This window comes from Ammospiza caudacuta, chromosome 3, assembly GCF_027887145.1.
Source record: "Ammospiza caudacuta isolate bAmmCau1 chromosome 3, bAmmCau1.pri, whole genome shotgun sequence".
Classification (NCBI taxonomy): domain Eukaryota; kingdom Metazoa; phylum Chordata; class Aves; order Passeriformes; family Passerellidae; genus Ammospiza; species Ammospiza caudacuta.
Genome location: NC_080595.1, coordinates 72,978,834 through 72,998,480, shown reverse-complemented (window position 1 = coordinate 72,998,480; position 19,647 = coordinate 72,978,834). Strand labels below are relative to the sequence as shown.

Below are 19,647 nucleotides of genomic sequence, written 5' to 3'. Positions count from 1 at the left end.
ATGAATAGAACAGTTAGAATCAGCATAGTCTCAGTTAAGTATGAGGTTTCCACCTAAATTTAAATTATGCAGAGCAATTATTCAAACATCTATCTATTCAGTGCAGCTAATCAATAGCACTACGTGTAATTCAGCCAGCCACCACTGCCCTGTCACTTCAGTCTTTTACATTCAGATTTCCATAAATGAGGTTAATGGTCTTAGTTAAAAGAAGCTGCTAATTTTGCCAGAAAGTTTTAGGATGCTCTTTACAGAGATTGTCATAAGAAGGAAAAAAGCAGACCTGAGTCTAAGCCAATACATAGCTACCAAATAGCATGAAACTCTAGAGCCGATTGCTACTAGAATATCCTGGAATCTGCTGTCAAGAGCATCTGGACAGGCAACTTCCATGCCATATTTTGAAGACTAAGGAAGCTTCTCTAGCTCACTTCCGTCCTATATAAAAGACAACTTCAGCAGTGCTGCCTGTGAACTGCAGTTCAGCCATCCAGCACCTGCATTGCACCAGTGGTCAAACCAGCACAATGCTGGTCTATGTGGTCTATGATCACATCTTACACCAGACTTGTAGGACTTTATGTTCCTAATTCCATTTGTAGAGCAGAGCTATTTTAAACTAGGCATGATGGCATAATATAAATTATGAAAACATTCATTTTTCTATAGGATGGCATAGTTTTCACTACCTAGTTGAAGCTGGATTGATGCTTCTCATGCCAGGCAAAAAGGTACCCTTTTCCCGAAGTTATTAAAGACACAGATCTGTTGATTGCCTCTCATGAGTGGTATTCCAGCTTTGGTTCCACAACACAGGAACAGCCTATTATACCTTTATGTGTTCTTGAACGCTTCCAGAGCAGGTGCCAGCATCTAAGAGTATTTAGTGCTGGCTGTTAGTGATACACAACTACAATGTGGAAGAGCATCACAGTGAAGCTGTAACACCAGTTCACTTGGCATAGTCAACCCTTCCTCCTCAGAAAGCAAGAGATACTGCACACTCAAGGTCAAGAGTGACAAAACATTTGAAGTGCATTTTCACTTTTATTTCAAAACTTTAGACAAGTTACTTTAGTATATAAATTCTTTTTTTTTTCCTCTTACAGAATATAAAGATAATTCCCTCATTACTTCAGTATAAAGTGTTTTACAAGCTTGAAGACAATTGCATAAGTGTTTCTCATACAGGATATCAGAAATAAAGCAGTCTTTCTACAGACATTCAGACAGGTGACTACCTCAGAAACAGCATAGCAATTTAGTCAAATACAAGTGAACACATGACACTACAGTTGTGAAAGTTCAAGTAAGGCCAAGTCAGTAAACATTGTTAAGTCATTGCAAATAATAGTGGAAAGGTTTGTGAGACATTGCAAGGGGTGGATGGTTTCATGGTATAATACTCTTAAATCAAGGATTCAGAGGGATTTAGCTAGAAGACAAGTGAGTTCTTAAATGCTATAAAGTATATGCAAAGACCAAGCAGTGTATTGGTGTTAGTGGAGACTTCGTGCCTGTTCATCCTCAGCATGCTAAGACAAACTACAACCTCTTAAAACCAAGCATAAGAACCACTAATATTTGAGAAGATGCTTTTAAAATTCAAGTATGCCTTATTTTGGATGGTGTGTAGTTTTTATCTATTACTTCATCTTGTAAGAACATGTGAAGACAACGCTCGTTCTGTGCCAGTGGGTGGCCTGCAACCCTGGAGAGAAAAAAAACCAAGCATTAGTGTGACCCAACTGAGCCTACTTGCAGCTATCCTGCAGATCAAGGTTTGCACCAATAACCTCTTGTTCTGCACTTGGGCACAGATCCCACTTTCACTTCACTGTTGGCAACTAGAATGCTGTCTAGTAGCAAGATTTATCATGCTTCCCAAGATGAAGTTAGTCCATAGGAACCCTGAGCTACCTCTGATCCCTTGGAAGCATGTTACATCATCTGTCACCTGCAATTGATGGGACTATCCAAGTAAGTGCTTATTCTAGCATTAGGAAATCTAGAGCTAAGAAAGGCAAGAGGATTTTTTTTAAAAAAAGGTCTTAACACCTTTGCCATGGGACACCCTTTAAAAGGCCACTTATCCCCTCCATTTTCAGCGTCACTGAGCAGCAGCTCGTCGCAGTAGAGCTGAAGCCTGGCTCCAGCAGGGGGTGTGGAGGTTTTCCAAAGGCTCAGGCACTGCTCCAGACAGAGACTGGACCCTAACCAACGTCCTGGCCTGGATGGGCAGCACTGCACACAGCCAGCGGCTACTGGCCTTCTGCAGACACAGGAGACAGAGCTTGCCTGTTCTAGGGGACACCAGCATCTCTACTGTAAATTTAATTTAAGCTGAAAAACCATGCTTTTAACTGTAAAGGAGCTAAAACTGAATTACGAGACACTCACAAACTTGGAAGAAAATCACAAGGTACTGAACTTGAACCCTTAAAATACCATTTTTTACCACGCAGGTAAAAATCCAAAAGAATCAGATAGCTGAAAGTTCATCATTTATGGACACGAATATTATATTCATGTACAATATTTTTTCAAACAGTTTGGTTTGAAAAAAACTACATCCAGTTGGTCAATCAAGACACACTTGTTCTTAGGAGAGAAAAGTCCACCACAGTCCCAAGGGCAGCTTCTGTAAGCCTTGTGGCCTCCACATCTATCAGAACATTTATACTCATCTGGCTGAACACATGCAAAACACATTCAGCTCCAGTGGCTCAGCACCACTTCCAAGCACTTCTGTGCATCTTCTCCAAATGTATCTATTAGTGTTTATTTCATCACAGAACATACTCACTTGTCACTACTCACTTGTCATTAAGGGCAACCTGTAATGAGGAAGCTGAGCCCTCCTATTCAGTATTGATGGATTATTTCAAGAGCAGTTATAAAAACGTATCCATCTTGCCAGGTTCTAGAAAAAGGCCAGCAGTCTCAAGCACTAGTTCATAAGGATGACAGTCTAGAGTAACTAGTTTGAGTTTCTTACCCCATCAGATGTCAAACTTCAAGGAAAAGATATATAGGAGAGGATGAGGCAGCAGTAAATTCCTTCTTCCTTTCAGGAAGGGTTGAAAAATTGGTGGCTGAATTGCAAGACTGGATTTGATCTCTGATTCAGCTCTTGGTTTCACAGGAATACCTTACTCTGCATTAGGTCAGTATTTTTCACCAAGGTGACCTTTACATATAGCAGCTGCTACTTGAAGAATTTTCATCTATTTCAAAGTCAGGTTGAGGCAGATAAGTATTGAGGCATAACCACCCTTGTGAATGTCACTGTATGTAGTATTGATAGTGGTGCCAGCAAACTGGCCCAAGAGAACTGACTCAAGCTGCACTCTTGTGATTCAGATTTTACATTTAGAGGGACAAAGCTTCTCCATAACATCCATCTCACAGTCCTGAATATTAAGAAGTAGCATTGGTGCACCAAGATTTTTTTTGTTCCAGTGGCATCAGTTATCTGAGGGACTCTAATTCCAGAAGCAAAGAACAATTTTGATTATGCAATAATGTGAATGTACTATGCAAAGGACCTTCAGGTATAAGTTCACTAGTGCCCAGAGTACTTGGCAGAAGCCTCAAAGCTTCTACATGGTTCAAAACTTTAGTAACAATTTCCTAATGAGTTGGTCATGCCATTAGAATACACTGATGAGTTAAATGGCTATGATTTGTGCCTGGAAAGCTTTATTCCAGATGTACTCAACTCCACCACTACATCAATATCTACATTAATCTCAGTTTATGTTTCAAAGGAGGAAAAATTAACCAAGAAGTTTTACACTTCCACAAAATCAATTTATTACTTGCAGGAGGACTGAAAAACGGATACTGATAAACTGGTCATTCCATTTCTGTCAGCTATACAGAGTTTTTCAGAGAGACAGGGTAAGATGACTGTTTCACATCAGCTGCTTCAGAACACCAATAGTTCTCATCCATGCATATTGCTAGACTCAGCATACAAAACTTTCAGTAAATGCACTTTTGCTCCATTTAAGATAGAGTTCCAAGTCTGCATGGATAAAGGCTTACTTTACAGCCATGACTGCCTTGATTTTACAGCAAACTCAAACATAGTCCATCTTACTACTGGATGCCTTGGAAGTTCATTCCACTTGTCTTTGAACAGCAAAAAGAGCAGTCTGAAGCATTTTACCCGTTCAGAACCATTCTAAAATGAGTTAAGAAGCAACTATGTGAAGAAAAATTTCATATGGTCACACTTACTTGTACAGGACAGACAGTTCTAGTGAATTAGTCACTTGCACCTCCAAGACACATGCCTGAACTAGCAGTAACTGACAAGTACATTTTTGTAAGTTCTGGCATAACTCACAGGCATCCTCTGTTCCTGTTAAACAGCATCACTATTTGAACAAGATTAGAATGCCAGGGGAACTGACAGGCTTCAACTCCCTGAGGGAGCAGTCCCAAATCCAGTTGGTCTGAACAGCATTAACCAGAAGAGCTGGTTAATTGACAACACTCCTTACCTACTGTTTGGATCTGCACTGTTAAAGAGATTAAACCAGCTATTCAGGTCAGTGTACAGACAGTGGTTAGTAGTGTCAGATGGTGGAAAAAGAATCATAAGACTTTGTTACTATAATTTCTGCTCACCCTTTGAAAGGCAGGGACAAAATCCAGTGACTATTTCAAACTACGTGTGCACGCCTCGAGTAGTGCTTTTACTTGAGAATCTTCAGAAAGATTCTCAAGATGATCAGAGAAAACATGCATCATCACACAAACTGATAATACCTCACATTTGCAATCAAAGTAAACTGCTGTAAGTCCACTGTAAGCTCTATTGTTCACCCAGTTGGAAGATATCTTTCCAGAAATTATAAAGTAGAATTATTTTGAACACTATAATTTCAGTAGCAATTTGCATAAATTAACAACAACACTAACAGTCATTTCAGCTGTTCAGGTAAGCACTAAGATACCCAAACTAAGCATGGGATAAGTAATGTTAGTACATCCTACTGCAAGATTATGTGAAAGTTAATATTCTGAGCCTAGTGCAGTTACCATCCTTAGGAGGATTAGTAGCTTCAATTCAGTTTTCCAGGGCTGAGCTCCAGGTTTTTCTCTAAATAACTAGATCCGACACTTACTTGTTTATGAATTGTTCAAGGGCCTGCTTCCTCTCCTCTATAAAGGAATCATCAAATATACCATCATCTCCTCGGAAGGGGAGCTGGCGGAGAAGAGCTTTTCCTGGTAGAGGTGGTACCACAACCTGAAAGATTTACACAAGTGTCCTTATGTGCAGCCTGTAAGCAAGTTCATCCACCTCTTCCTCCTAGAAGACCCAACTCACCACATTTTTAGTGAAGTAATAAAACGTGAGCAGAGAAGAACAGTACTTGCCCACATGGGTAAGCTGAAATCAAGTAGTTTATCTCTGAATTAACTCAAAATTATTAAAACAAAAAGCCTCTGGCAGTGCAGCACTGAGGCTTGATAAAAGGACTGACACACTGGTTTATTTCTGGGCATTTTCAACCCCAGTACCTGCTTTATATGATACATGCTTTCTAACACAATGAAAACATTTCAACATCATGACTCTTTGCATATCTATGCAGACTTCTATTTACTTTTCACTTTACTCACCTTGCTTTCTCTTTCTAGTTCATTCCTTAGCCATTCAAAATCACTATATCTTCTTCTGACTGTAGATTCTTTCAGTTTGAAGATAGGTAGATTTGTCTGAAAACAAGAACACAAGCTATTGATTAGACAGATTAGAAGTTCTGATAAGCAGAGACAAGAACCAAGCTGTTGTTACACAGTAGTTCCATTTAAGCAACAGCAGTAGTACTGAGAAACATTCAAGATACAGAAATAGAGATAAGGCTCTAAGCTACATGAGTAAGCTGTGCCTTGAACTCCACAGTCATGAGCCTCATTTAATGGTATCCCAATTACTGATATTCTGTCATCATATCACCAAGCAGAATATCTGATCTGCTGGCCACTTGAGATGTTTCTAAGGTTGCAGAAGCATCTGCTATTCTTATTGTCTCAGCAGCTGGATTCCCAATATATACAAAAGTGGAGGTGGGAAGGGGGAAGAAATTCTTATTCCACACAAGTTTCTCTTACTGCATTCAAGGGAATGTTTCAGATATCAGCACAGGACATTAACCAAACTTCCTGTACTTTTCTACTCCCTGATACAACATGGCTTCCAGCACCTTCAAAATCAAAACCTGTCAGTCTTACAGTGAATCCATTCAGGACTGACGATGATTTGATAGCACAAGCTGCCAAGTTTGGGTCGCTACAGAGAAGGCAACAAGGCTGAGATGCATTACAACATTCAGTGCTGAGAAGATCAAACTATTTGACTACAGAGTTAAACCAAACAGAGCATGACTAGGGAGAGCTTTGCTGAACGAGGCTAGGAGGCAGCACTCAAACCTAACACCCTTGAAAGGGATATCACATGGGAGCAAGGTTATAATTCTGCACAAGATCCTGCTACAAGTCCTTATATTAACTTGTGTGAGAGCCTGCATTACCTCTGCTCATTCTTGTGGTGCAGGGTTATCCCACTTTTGCAATCCAATTGCACATTATTTTAAAAGTACACACTGAGAGAATCCTCTCCTAATGAAACCCTGGCTAGAACACTACAAAATTGTTTATAGGAGTTATGACCTCCTGAAAGTAAGAGCATGAGCCTGTAATTACCATACACAACCAGAAGTCACAGAATAATGCCTACTGTTGTTAGACTACAAATTCAATAACAGTCTTTGTATACTTTTAAAGAAGCCTCTTGAGAAGCACTCTAGGAAACTGACGTTCACTTGGGGCTACACTTACCTCCAGCTGTCCTGATGGCAGATGCACAGCAGCCATTCTCAGCTACTGCCTTTTACTTCTTGTTTTTTGGTTTTTATCTTGTAGGCCACCTAACTCAGGATCTGCTCATTGTTTGAGCAGATATCCCTGTGCAATATCATTTGTAGCAGGTTATGCTTAAGCTATCACTAGGGAATACTTTTGGCTGCTCAAAACAGGTTTAATTGCAGATATATTTTCCTGCACTGGGCAGGTCCATGACTTGGGTCATTGTACTGCTGCCAGCCAGTCACACAATAGTACTTGATAAGTTAGTTGTGTACTTTCACATTATGCAAGTTAGTTCATTAATTTACAGGTGATAAAATTTAGAACAATATTTTGTTATCTTATTGCTAAATGCTTGAAAGTATTCCAGCTCTCTTTCCCAGGTAAAATATTGTTGACTGTACTTGCGACTAATAATAAAATTGTGTTTAAGACTAACGTCAGACATCAGGCTTTATAAATAAACACTCTTGTCTTGATGGTAAGAATATTCTACTCAAGAGTGAATACAGCTAGGTTCCCCAGAATGCATGAAGGAGATTCCCAGAAGTTAAGTACTGGATTATTCTCCTCTGATTTCAACTATTGTTTTTTTTAACCAAGTTCACCATTACATAGTACAACATCAACTCTTTGTCAGTGTCTCTGGTAGAAACTCCTTTAAAATATTTAACATATAGGTTCTCACTTGCAGAAAATATTAATTTCTCACTCAAGTTACTAAAAAAGGGATTAGAACTGGATGAAAGCAGCTAAAAAACTTAAGTTCCCATGTCTTCAGGAACTCTTTTCATGCTTTGAGGCATGTAGTCTATAAAGTTAATCTCTGAACAACATATCAGGCTTACAAGTACAATGTGGGGGTAGAAGTGCCAATTGAGCTCACTTTACCTTCTACATTCCCTTTTCAACTTTTGACATGCTAGCTCAGCTAGCAAGTAGGAGAAAAAGAGTTTTTGTTTCTAAAAAGCAAGAGTTCTTTGCTTTCCCTGTCAATTGAAAAATTGTCTCCAATTTTCATCATAAGTACCATAAATACTCAGATTGTGAAGTATGTCAAAAAGCATAGACTAAATTAAGTGTCTTGCAAGTCACAACTTGACAACTATATTCCAAAACAAAGTACATGTTCACCTGGTCTGGATACATACTAGAGCTATCTACTGAGATCAATTTCTAAACCTTATGTTCTTTAAACCCAGAAATTGCAGTAATTCTCCTTCCTCTAGAAATAAGTACTGACAGAGCAGTGTTCCTAAGGTAAGCAGCTGTTAGGAAGGATCTATTTAAAAATGCAATTTGAGGGTCCGGTTTTATACTGCTTAACCTATTTACATCTTAGGTCCCTATTTTTAATTCAGGCTATATTCACATCTGAAGTTGCTGTATGGGCCTTTATCACTAAGGATTATTGCCCTGTTTGAGCAGAGCACCCTTTGCTTCAGCAGGCTGGACTTCTGCACGCCCTACTGCCTCCATCTCCCATGGATAGACAATTTTCATTAAGCAAGCCAGACACCTCCTGAAGCATGGGCTTTCACTGGACAAGAATTTGGTAGGAGACAATCCTGAAGAGCCAACAGAAACTTTCATTTTCTATTAAACTGTCATTTCAAGACCATGCAGACTATCAAAAATGTATTATTCTCTGCTTGACATTTTACGTCGAGTTATCCTTGTTCAGTCACTGAGGTGCCACCAGCTATTCTGAGCGCTTCCCATGCTTTGGTTGTCTGCTAGAATAGAGATCAGAGTAAGGCACAAAACTTGAAGTCAGGCTAGTTTCATTTTTATGAGTATTTCTGCCCATGCTTATTCAGCATTATAATGTCAACTTTCTGGCCTGCTGAGCTGCTAAGTCTACTATCACAGAACTCATGACAGCATGAAACATGGAACAGCCCCTGGAGCACAGCTCATTCCTGTAATAATTTCAGCACAATTTATGCAGCAATTCTTTCTTCAGCTGTGTAATAATTACAAAATTTATTGAAAAAAAATTCAACAGCTTCTTAGTCCAAAATCATGCTGCTTAGCAGTTTGAATGCAACCTGAAAGGATTAGGCATCACCCAAGATGTTAGACAATTGTAAATCACTAGTCAGAATTGCAGATAAGGCATTGTTGCAGAAAGACAAACAAATCAGTTCTGCAGAAGTTACACACAGCCCAAAATCCAAAGAAAGTCCAGATGGATTTTGTGTAGCACTGTCCCTTTATTAGACTGTATGTAGACACCATGAGGCTTTCTGTGACAACTGTCAAACAGCCTGTATTCTGCTGGGGCAGTTAATGGCCAGCCAGTACACCAGAATAAATATTGTCAAAATTGGTGCCAACTTACATTACATAATTAAACAACAGGTGACAAACTCAGATCCTTAAGTCACTCCTGCATTTCTCCACTCAGATGTCAAACAAATTTTCTACAGTCATTTGGCTAGTGCTTGACAAACCAGAAATGGGAAGCAGTGGTTCCGCACTAACAGACTTCAGGGCAAAGTCCACGTTCCCTGTAAGCATGTTTCATCAGCTTCATTTATGTTACCATAACATATTCCACTTTGAGCCTGACTCTAAATTCAGGAGATTCCCAGTTCACCTCAGAAGCAAAAGACAGTTCACCTCAGAAGCAAAAGACAATCCTAAGACAGTGGCTCAGATAACCAGATAACAGGCTTCCAGCTCTTAATACAGTCACTCCCCAAGCTAGGCCCAGTCAGAAGCTGAAAAATTGTTTCTGTATGGAAGTGAAGAGAATTTCACAAGCAGAATGCAAGTAGTTTGAGTACTAGTCATTACTGTCCATTCAGCATCAGATACAGTCACCAATGCAGGCATTCTGGTAAACAAATTACCTTAAATGCAGGAGGAAAACTACACTACTTTATTTGTTTATAGTTAGTTTCAATTAATAAAATAATTCTAAGTATTTTTAAGTCTTAGTTTTTAGACTAGTTTATCCACTGAGTGGAAAAGTCTTGCAAATAGTCAGACTTGCTCCTAAAAATTGGTTTCCAGCCATAAATCAAATGCAAATGGCATCTGGGTTCCTTCGAAGAGCATGCTGACACTCCACAAGACTGTGTGACACTGCAGCCCAGTCCATCCCCACAATAGCAAATTCCCCAGATGTTGTTGCTCAGCATAGTCTGAGGTAAATTTGGCTAATTTCCTCATCTGCCACCATACCACTCAGCAGCAGCACTGCATTGTCAGCGTCTCCCACTCCTAACAGACTGAGAATAAAGCTGCACTGTTGCCACAGCACCTACTTTGATGTCATCTTTTCAAGTAGGTTATGGTAGCCTTGAGAGAACTCTATTTCCATTAAAATAGAGCGAAAGAAAGCACACAGCTCACTTTTGATAAAAGTTTGTGGCTTTGACTCTCAGAAGCTAAATTCAAGCATCCTGACTGTCTCATGCAAGCTGTAATCTTTGTCAAGAGCCTACACTCTTTGACTACATTTACAGTCAAAGAGAGCTCTGGGGCAGTAAATAGCATTCAGAGTGGATAAAAAAAAGCATTATGATTTTCTTAACATAAGAGCCTGCTGCCCTTTAGTACAAGAAACTGGCTCCAGCAGTCCACTGTTATTGCAGAAACTTTGCCAGAGGTTTGTTTCCTTCCCAATTCAACATAAGCAGCTACCACTCAATTTCCTACAATTATGAAAAGCAAGAAAGAAGGAAAACATGCTTTAAACTTCAGTTTCTAGAAGTTTAGATTTTTGGTGGGTATATTACTGAAGGAAAGCTCTTTCCCCACTGCAAAATGTCGGACTAGAGACTGCTATTTTTCTAAGTTTCAGTCCTTCTCATCAAAACAGAGTGCTATCTCCCCTTTCTCCATTTGGTGTCCAGATCTACTGAAGGTATGTCATAATAAAATTATGAGAACACAAAGATCTGACCATGCAAGTTTTAAACAATGCTGACTTAAACTATACCATGAACTTTTGAGCTTCCCACTCTGCAGCACTGAAGCTATGGGGCCAAGGTGGTTTCTACCTTGAACAGTAATAGCAACATAATGAAATCCTAATAGCAACATAATGACAGAGACTATCATAACCTTTGTCAAATCCAGTGCTTTGAGTCCAGAGTTGCTCTCTGAAAAATGAGCATAGGGATGCCCATATTTTTGCCCAAAAGCATCTATCATCACCTGAACAAGTTCAACAACATCATGAACAGCTGAATTATGGTATGCCACAGTTAAAAGACTCTGAATAGGGTAAGCTAAGAAAAAGAGATTGCTTAGTGATTCTTAATTCTTCAGGCTCCATGCTCAGAAGCCAAAAATAAAAACTGGAGCCTGCTTTGAGGACACATTTGGACAAAGACTTTTACAACACCCAGATAGAACTAGTAACTAGATTTGGGTTAGCAAGTCAAAGCCTCCTATGAAATGCCAAATATTGATTTGAAAGAGAAGGGATTGCTACTTTTACACAATTCAAGGTGCAACAGCCAGATGGCTCAGATTTGACTTACTTTAATGTTCTTACTCATTCCTCATCAGGAATGACTGAAAAGGGATCACATTAAGTTGATGCTTTAGCATCATTGCTGACATCTATCAGCTAAAGTCAAATGGGGATAAAAAAATTTCAGTGAATTGCTGAAGTTGCTAATTTTTTATCAAAAACTAAACTTTTAATATGCTTTGTGGGCTAGAGACTGTCTAGCATCCCTATACTTCAAATATACAAGAAAAAAAAGCAGTAAGTTAACTACCTTAAAAGTGAGTGTACAAAGTAGTAAAAAATTCTCTTCATATTTCCAGTTTTACTGGAACAGTAACACAACACTCCTAAGTAGCCACTAAAAGCTATAGAAAGGCTTCCAACTCCTATTCATTAATCTGCAGCATATCTTAACACTTAGAGGGTGCTACAGCTTAGGCCTATAGAAATAATCTCTAAGCTTTATTTCCAGGTCTAGAGGTGGCTCTAAACCACTTAATATATAGCTTCATTTTCTTCTGGATTTTAGAGTAAAGTTGCTATACACTAGCTTATAGTTATACTTTCAAATAGGTTTTGTGGCCAACACAAACTATACTGTCATATTGGAGAATCTTCTGGGGTATAACACAGATTTTGAATTCGATTCTAGAGACATAACCAAACCATGGACCTATATTCAGTTGGTAGAACAATTGTTTTTACACCTTGACTAGAAGTTTAGGGCTTCTCCTTCTTTTTTATGTTAGAAGTTAGAGCAACAATAGCAACTTCAGGCCCTTTACTCAGTGTTACAGCTCCACAGGGTATTTGGATTATGCACTTGTTAAAACAGTCTCCAGTAGTGCAACTCGCATTGCTTTACCAAGTGAAAAAACTTTAAATAAAATACTTTCCTTACTGTTAGAAGACATAAACCTCTGCTGCATCATTTTTCCCCAGATGAAAAGCAGCAGAGACCAGACTGCTCTAAAGTTCAAGCTGACACTTTTTCAGCAAGCCATCTAAAAATAAACACGTATCAAAACTCTCTGGCATCACATGCTTACCTGGACTACAGCCATCCGTCCTATAAAGATTAGTCATTGTTCCATTTGATGTGGTCTGTTCTGCACTGTACTAGAGTGCAATCCTAAAACATGACTGCTCTGTATGCTCTAAAATAAAAGGAGTGCAAGTCACCAGTTAAACTAATATATTAATAAGAAGCACTATTCAGAAACTTGGTTATTTTACTTACACAGTAACAGATATCAATGCCAAACTAGTTCAAACCTTTGGACCAGCCTCTTGAACCTAGTTTAATTACAAACCTCTACAGAAAAAAAAACAGCTGCTCAAGAGTAAATCCACTTTCCGTGCTTTGGAAGTTTCTTAAATCCAAGCCATTCTACTTCTCTGTCTCCTTTATCAGTGTCCTTGGAAATTCTTAGCCTTCCAGTTATCTTTATCTGAATTACTGCTTGAAGGAATAGTTAATGTTTGTGAGGATGCAGTACCCAGGCTGTAGAACAGAAAAACACTCACCTGAATCACTGCATTTTTATTCTCTGTAGAGGAGTTTGAGAATACGTAACTGGTAGCAGTGTCTAGAACGGGTTTTAAAAGCACAATTTACTATAGTTAGGGCAGACTTGCAGTGTTATGCAAGATTTGTAGTAGTAGAGAAATAGAGAATTACTGCTGATTATGCATCTGTAAACACATCCCCACTGAGTCAGTGTTTAGTCATGACTCCACCACAGGCTTCAACTACTAAACTCTACAATGCTGAAGTCAACTACAGCAATGGCTGATTTGATTATTTTTGTGGTGGGGGAAGAATTTGCAGCTTCAAACATGAAGGTCAGGACATTTGGAACTGTTCAAGGACAAAACATTGCAAAATACATTCAAGAGCACTACTTTGCAAAACATGGCACAAGATAAGTGCTTTCTGAGCAAGTTTGACTTTCAGTTCATTTTCTGTCTTACTCTGACTTGATCACAGCTGTCAGACTACAATCAGTTAATCACAAGTCACACCACTATAAACATGCTGAAATGTCAATATTGTATCCAAACTAGGTCTTGAAAAAATTGGTTAAGGAGAGAACAGGACTTTCACAAGCAATGCAAGTTCAGCAGAACTCAGATAAACTTCCCCAATCCCTGGAAACCAACACTACTCATAATACTGCAGGCACTTCACAGCCTGTGTATTCATTTCCTTCCCCACAGCGGACCTACACAGTCGAGCACCTCTGCAGGTCTGCAGAACATTCAGGAAACCTGACTGCTGCCCTAAAGAGCACTGGAACCACCCAACTATTGCATTTCACAATGCAAGCACAGCAAGACATTCCCTTTCTATACCACAAAACAAGCAACTGCACTATGGAATATCAAAAAGCTAAGGTAAGCCTTAGGGCCAAATTTAGTAATACTGATTAGAGGCAAGGGGTTATTGAACATTAAAGAACAGAGCTAAGATGACAAAGGCTTTTAGTTTGGCTTTGGTTTGACAAAAAAGAATTATTTAACTATTTGGACTAACAGTTCCTGTAACAGGTATTTTATTATACTTCTAACTATCAGTTTGAATATCAATGACTTCTCTGCAAGTTCTCACTAACCATGAACAGATGATTAAACCCTTCAGTCTAGGTAACAAACCCAAGCAAAATGGGCAGCACAGAAGTAACTTTTACTTCTACAGAAACAAAACCAGATGGAATAGTGTTAACAGTTTATTTCCAGAACACTGAATATTGTGAGTTTGAAGGGATCCACAAAAATCATGAAGTCCAACTCTTAAGAGAAGAGCCCATACAGGGATTGAATCCACAAGCCTGGTGTTATTTAGCACCAAGCTCTAACTAAATGAGCTATTCTCAGGGTTGCCAAAGGGATACTTCCCAAAATGTAGCAAGTTCCTGGATACCCTTTGTTGACAGTATTCTAAACAAAGTGCTTATCTCCCGTGGCACTGTCTTTACAATGGGTGTACAGCTGTGACGTGTGACACCAGCCACTGGATCAGTCAGCTTGTAAAGATTAAGTCTTGTCTCCTTAAAGGATTTAACAACTGAAGTTATTGCACAGAATCTGCTTGAGTAACAGACCTTCCTTTTGACCCACTTATCAAGAAAAGTAGAAGACAAATGATACCTAGAACTGGACTGAGGACTAAATACATGTAGGATGCTAATATGATAATTGTAATTTGTTCTGTTTGCTTCCTGGAATTCAGAGAGAGAACTGGTTTTTAGTCCATAAATAGTAAAGGTATTCCCATGCCCTCATTCATGAATGTTGACTTGAACAAGCCCACCCTGAAAAGGTTTAATAATAAAGATAGAAGAGCTAATAAAGACTTATGAAAACAGCATGTAGGGGTATTTACACTGAGAACCCGACTTTTGGTTCACATTTTTCCTCAAGAGGAAAGAGTAATTAAGTAGTTTACTGTATTCCTTTAGCAGGCAGTCTCGTTGATTATGTTAGTTTTAAATGCTGCACAATCACCATATTGTGATCATCTAGACAGATACCTTCAGATGAGGTAAGTACTTGATAAAGTTTTATTTTGCTAGACAAAGCACTTAGAACTTTATACCCTGCTACATTATTCCCAGTCTAGCTCACCCTGAGCCTTCACACACAAGGGACACCTCAGAATGGTAGAAATGCTCTGTGTGATGCTGCTGATGGAAAGAAAATTCTCAAGTACCCTGTCAAAAACATGACCCATGCAAATTTGCTATTTTAGCACAGCAGGATGGCATTTTCTATCACTTACTTCCAAACAAGATGTTTGATTTTCATTGCTAGGCTGCACTGTAGTGGCACATTGCCACACTGTGCGCCTTATAGTGGTTGCTACAGTGGAAAGCTTTCTGTCATCACCTTGTCCAGCTTGCCAAGAACAGACTGTTATTTAATGCACAGACTCAGGCTCAGAAAGTCAATACTTTGGCCAACTGTCCATCTGTGAAGTAAGCTGCCTGGCTAGAAGTGCTGCATAGGGTGTACCTGCAGCACTCCTCTCATTTAAGACTCCTTAAATGCTTGTCAAAGCACCACTCAACTACCCCAGCACACAGCCACCCTGCACAGAGACACTCACAAACCTTCCTAAGCTCCAAACCACTACTGCCTTGCTTATGCAGTAATGTACTGCTGAGCAGTCTACCCAAAACTTCAGCTTCCCCATCAAGCTTTCTGACTTCCACCAGAACTTGATGAGTACAGCATTACAAGAACTAAAGCATGAAGTTGTTCCACTTGCTGCTTTCCAGACAACAGATATGCTTCAACTGCAGTACCAGCAGAAAGCTTGCCAATAAAAGTTTTGGGGAAACTCTGCAGTATTTCACATACAAGTTTTGCAAGACACTTTTCATCAGATATCACTTCAAGAGGCAGCTAGCAAGCTCAGTCTTTCCAAAAAACCCCAAAAGTGAAGCTTTGAGATTCAGACAAAGATAGAATTACAGAGTCTGTAAACACCATGGTACAAGTGTAACTGTCTCAACACAAACTTGAATTTCAGCGTCCTCTCTGACAATGTTTCTAGCTTAGAATGCTCTCCAGCTGTAACATGAGGCTGCAGTCCTTTAGCTTTCACCAGCATTTGGCAGCAGTTAAGCCATCCATTTCTGCACACTTAATGTTTTACTGCCGGTGTTACCTGAAGACACAGCTCTCCAGATATGATACAGGTAACTCACACCATCTTCTCAGGTTTGCTCCCCTGCTGCTCCCAGCACTGTTGAAGGAAACTGCATATCAGCTGCTACTTTCTTACTTTCTGTGACCACAGGCACTTGTCAAACCACAGAAGCCACACTCCAATGAGCAGGCTATGGTACTAGGCCTATCTTTCACAAATACAATACCACAGCAATCCATGCTTGAATTCTCCCTCTGTGCTGAAATTTGTATATTAGCAATATGGTCCATGTTCTGCTGAGAAGCAGTTAATTGATGCAAGTTTAGACAGTGAACATAACTCTGCATGTCTTGTATTACCTGCTCTGTAGCCTTCCAGCATAAGAGACATAAAACTCAAATTTACAGTTCATGGTAGCTATGAACTATGTGTATGGCAGTGCACAGCTGGAAAGGGAATGATCAGGAGACAGTCCTGTACACCAGCATGTACAGATGTGAGCAAGGAGGGTGGAGGATGCAATGTTTACACAGCAGTCAGTCTGGGAGGAAGAACAGAGGAAGGTCACAGTGTACTTTTGTTCAAATCATTCTTGGGCTTCATTACAACAGGAATCCAGAATTTTCTACCCCAAACACCAGGTGGGCTAAGACTAACTTGTCTCAAAACCTGTTTTTCTGCTTCCCTTTCTGATGAAGAACTTCAGCTGAGTATTTAAAAAAATTGCTATTTTTTTAAACACAGGAAATTTGACATAATTCTCAAGGCCATATCATGGCCAAGTTCCTTTTGGATCATCTTCCTTGGATCCAACCATTCCAAATACTCAATCTCATGGAAAGAAACGTCATCAGGAACTTAAGGTGCAAATACTTTCCAGCAAGATAGAATTACATCTTTCTTCTAAGTGGATTGCGAGGGTTCTGGTAAGGGCAGTGCAATGCAAAACAAATCTGCAAGTTCTAGTTTGACTTCACACAGAGGCCAAACATAGGCTACAAGCATTTTAGTTTATTCTTCCTGCCCCATAGACACATCCTGAAACACAGAAATAGCTACTGAACATGACAATTTATAAGCATCAGAAATAAAGTATCCTCCCTAGCAGCTTTACACTTCAGGTGATTTTTCTTTTTCAAGTAAGGTTACACCAAGCTGGGGACTTAGACCTTTAAAACCAGAAAATTCACACAAGGTTAAGTCTTGTCTGGTGAATTTCGGTGACCAAGGCAGCAGCCCTTAGCTGTATCCTTCCCTGCTGTGAAGAACGCATATTGCAGAGAATGTCTGCAGGAAATCAATGAAGCTTCACCTTTTATTACTGACTGCAACAACTGACCAGGTTCAATCATATATAACATAGAAAAATTATAACAGAGCAAAGCTAAACAAGGTAGAAGACTCAACTACGAACTATAAAAAACCTATCTGTAAGTATCCAACTTCCTCAACCCAGCTTATTTCTAGCCCTGTACACCAAAAAGGGTTCCCTCCTCAAGACCCTACCAGACACAGGCAAGGACTGTGCTGCAGACACTGCATTTTTTCACCATTCCTCTGGGCCCTGTTTATGAAACCCTAAAGACCAGGGAACACAGTAATGACTTCACATAGCTTTTCTCAAGCTTAAGACTACTAGCCTTTGGGGCAAGCCACTGAACACAGCCCTTCCAGCTAGGAAGGATTCTAGTGTTACTAAGAAGAAGCATTTGACAGCAGCACATCGTGAGAAACAGCCCTATTTATTAGGCACTACAATTTTATTTCAGGTACAAGAAAAACCAGGAAGCCCTCCTCCATACACACACCCCTTATCACTTCAGCTGGCTCTGATCTAAGCGCGTGTGCCAACTACACTTATTTACACCTTCTCTATGTACTTTTTGAAGCCGCTGGAATCCTGAACTTGACCTCTCCTTCAGCGCAGATCTACCCATATCACCCCATCTCAGAGAGTGGAGAGTTTGCTCTCCTCTATTTACCTGGAGACAGACAAGCAATGGCTCAGAGTACAGCGGTATTTCAAGTCTGAGGACAAGCTGTACACAGCGGAGCCGAAAGAGCACTTGTCCTTTGGTTATCTGAAACGAGCTGCACCGCCGTAGCTACCAGGAGCCCGTCACAGAGTTATCAACCCCAGGCCGAGGATGGAGAGTCCACTGCGGCTCTGCCACCGCCCCCCAGCGCCCCGCACCGCAGCAGCCGTGACACCGGTCCTGAAGGACACGGCGGCGGGAGCCCGTCACCGCCACCCCGGCCAGCGCCGGGCGACACGAGAGCCCGATACCGCCACGAGAGCCCGATACCGCCACCTCGCTCCCGGGCCGGCTCACCTTGACGCGGATCTCGTAGGTGGTGAAGCGGCCGCGGCCCACCCCCACCGTCTGCGGGTTGCCCACGTCGATCTCCAGGAAGTTGCTGGGCGGCCCGTAGGCGTCGTTGAGGTTCTGCGGCTTGCTGATCAGCCGCCGGGTGTCTGCGATCGTCTCGGCCATGGCGGAGCGGGCGCCTTCTCGCCTGAGCCAGCGACCAAGCCCCCAGCACCGCCACCGCTACCGCCCGCGTCGCCCGACCGCCCGCCCTGCACCCAGTTGACCGACCGGCAACGCGCACCCGCCTCCTGCCCGCGCCCACAAGGCACGCTGGGTAATGTAGTTCTTGAGGGCGGCCCCGCTTGCTCATGCCTGGCGCGGCCTCCCGCCTTCTGAACTACACGTCCCAGCAGGCGCTGGGAGCGCGCCGCGCTGGCCGAGAGCGCTGATTTGTCAGGCCCGCCCACCCCGTCGGCCGGGTGCGGGTGGCGGAGGCGGGGAGTTGTGGAGGGTGGGTCTGCTCTGCCCGCACATCCTCATTCTTCGGGGATTGAAAAGACTGGGTGGGAAATGCTGTATGTGCAAGGTGTTATGCAAAAGGAGTCAGCCCACTGCCAACGTAGGCTGGTGGAGATCCCCACCAAAAGCTTTGTATTGAGAGCAAAGTCTTAAGTCACTGACTCAAGCTGCAATCGATGTGACGCCGTTGTTTGTAGTAGCCTTAAACCTTTTATTTTAACAAATTATACACATTTAATAACATTACCAACGGGGTCAGATTTTATGTTCTCATGGCTTGCAAAGCTAGAGTTCTTAAAGGATAGGAAAGGAAAATAATGTTTACAGAGTAAGTTATTAAAATGACTTGAGAGAGTAAGAAAGAGTGAGAGAAAGGGAGCACAGCTGACAGAATTGTCCCCTTCCAAAACATAAGGTCTTTATTTCTCATTATCTGATTAAGTAAGCGGTATGTCACGATAAAAGAAGTATTTCTGAAAGTAGTGCAATGTTTACCTAGAACGTCAGTGAATTGAATTTATATCAATCCGCTATTACTTCTAAATTTTTCTATCATCTTGGAAGACTTCAGACTTTTTAAATACCTGTTAAAATAATAAAATGCATATATCACTTTCCTTCTGTCTTTATTCTTATTAAAGAGTTCTAGTAATGTTCCTTTACTATCCAGGTGGAATGAGACTGTGTGAAAACTAGTAATATTTTTTCCAAAAATCTGTGTAGGCAATAGGTAAAATGGCAGGCTGCCCACAAATCACATCAAAGTTAACATCTGGCAAGTTTAGTTAGGTGTTGTCTGTGTTAAT

The 19,647-nt window shown here is 40.8% G+C and overlaps 1 protein-coding gene across 2 annotated transcripts; it reads right to left on the bottom strand.

Moving 5' to 3' along the window:
- Positions 1 to 1,086: 1,086 nt before the first annotated feature.
- SNX3 (sorting nexin 3) lies at positions 1,087 to 18,596 on the bottom strand. 2 transcript variants are annotated; one of them, XM_058801262.1, is made up of 4 exons: positions 18,344 to 18,596; positions 5,641 to 5,736; positions 5,139 to 5,263; positions 1,087 to 1,711 (listed from the first exon to the last, which is right to left on the bottom strand). In XM_058801262.1, exons 1-4 carry the CDS (start codon positions 18,503 to 18,505, stop codon positions 1,606 to 1,608), a joined length of 489 nt encoding a protein of 162 aa, XP_058657245.1. In that variant the 5' UTR covers positions 18,506 to 18,596; the 3' UTR covers positions 1,087 to 1,605. The 2 variants fall into 2 exon arrangements, with proteins under 2 accessions (XP_058657245.1, XP_058657246.1); XM_058801263.1 differs by lacking the exon at positions 5,139 to 5,263.
- Positions 18,597 to 19,647: the final 1,051 nt, after the last annotated feature.

Coding starts and splice junctions, on each gene's coding strand:
- SNX3 (XM_058801262.1), bottom strand. CDS start 18,505: ATGGCCGAGACGATCGCAGACACCCGGCGGCTGATCAGCAAGCCGCAG. Junction 5,737..18,343: donor CCTACGAGATCCGCGTCAAG/GTGAGCCGGCCC, acceptor TCTTGTTTTCAG/ACAAATCTACCTATCTTCAA. Junction 1,712..5,138: donor CTTGAACAATTCATAAACAA/GTAAGTGTCGGA, acceptor TTTTCTCTCCAG/GGTTGCAGGCCACCCACTGG.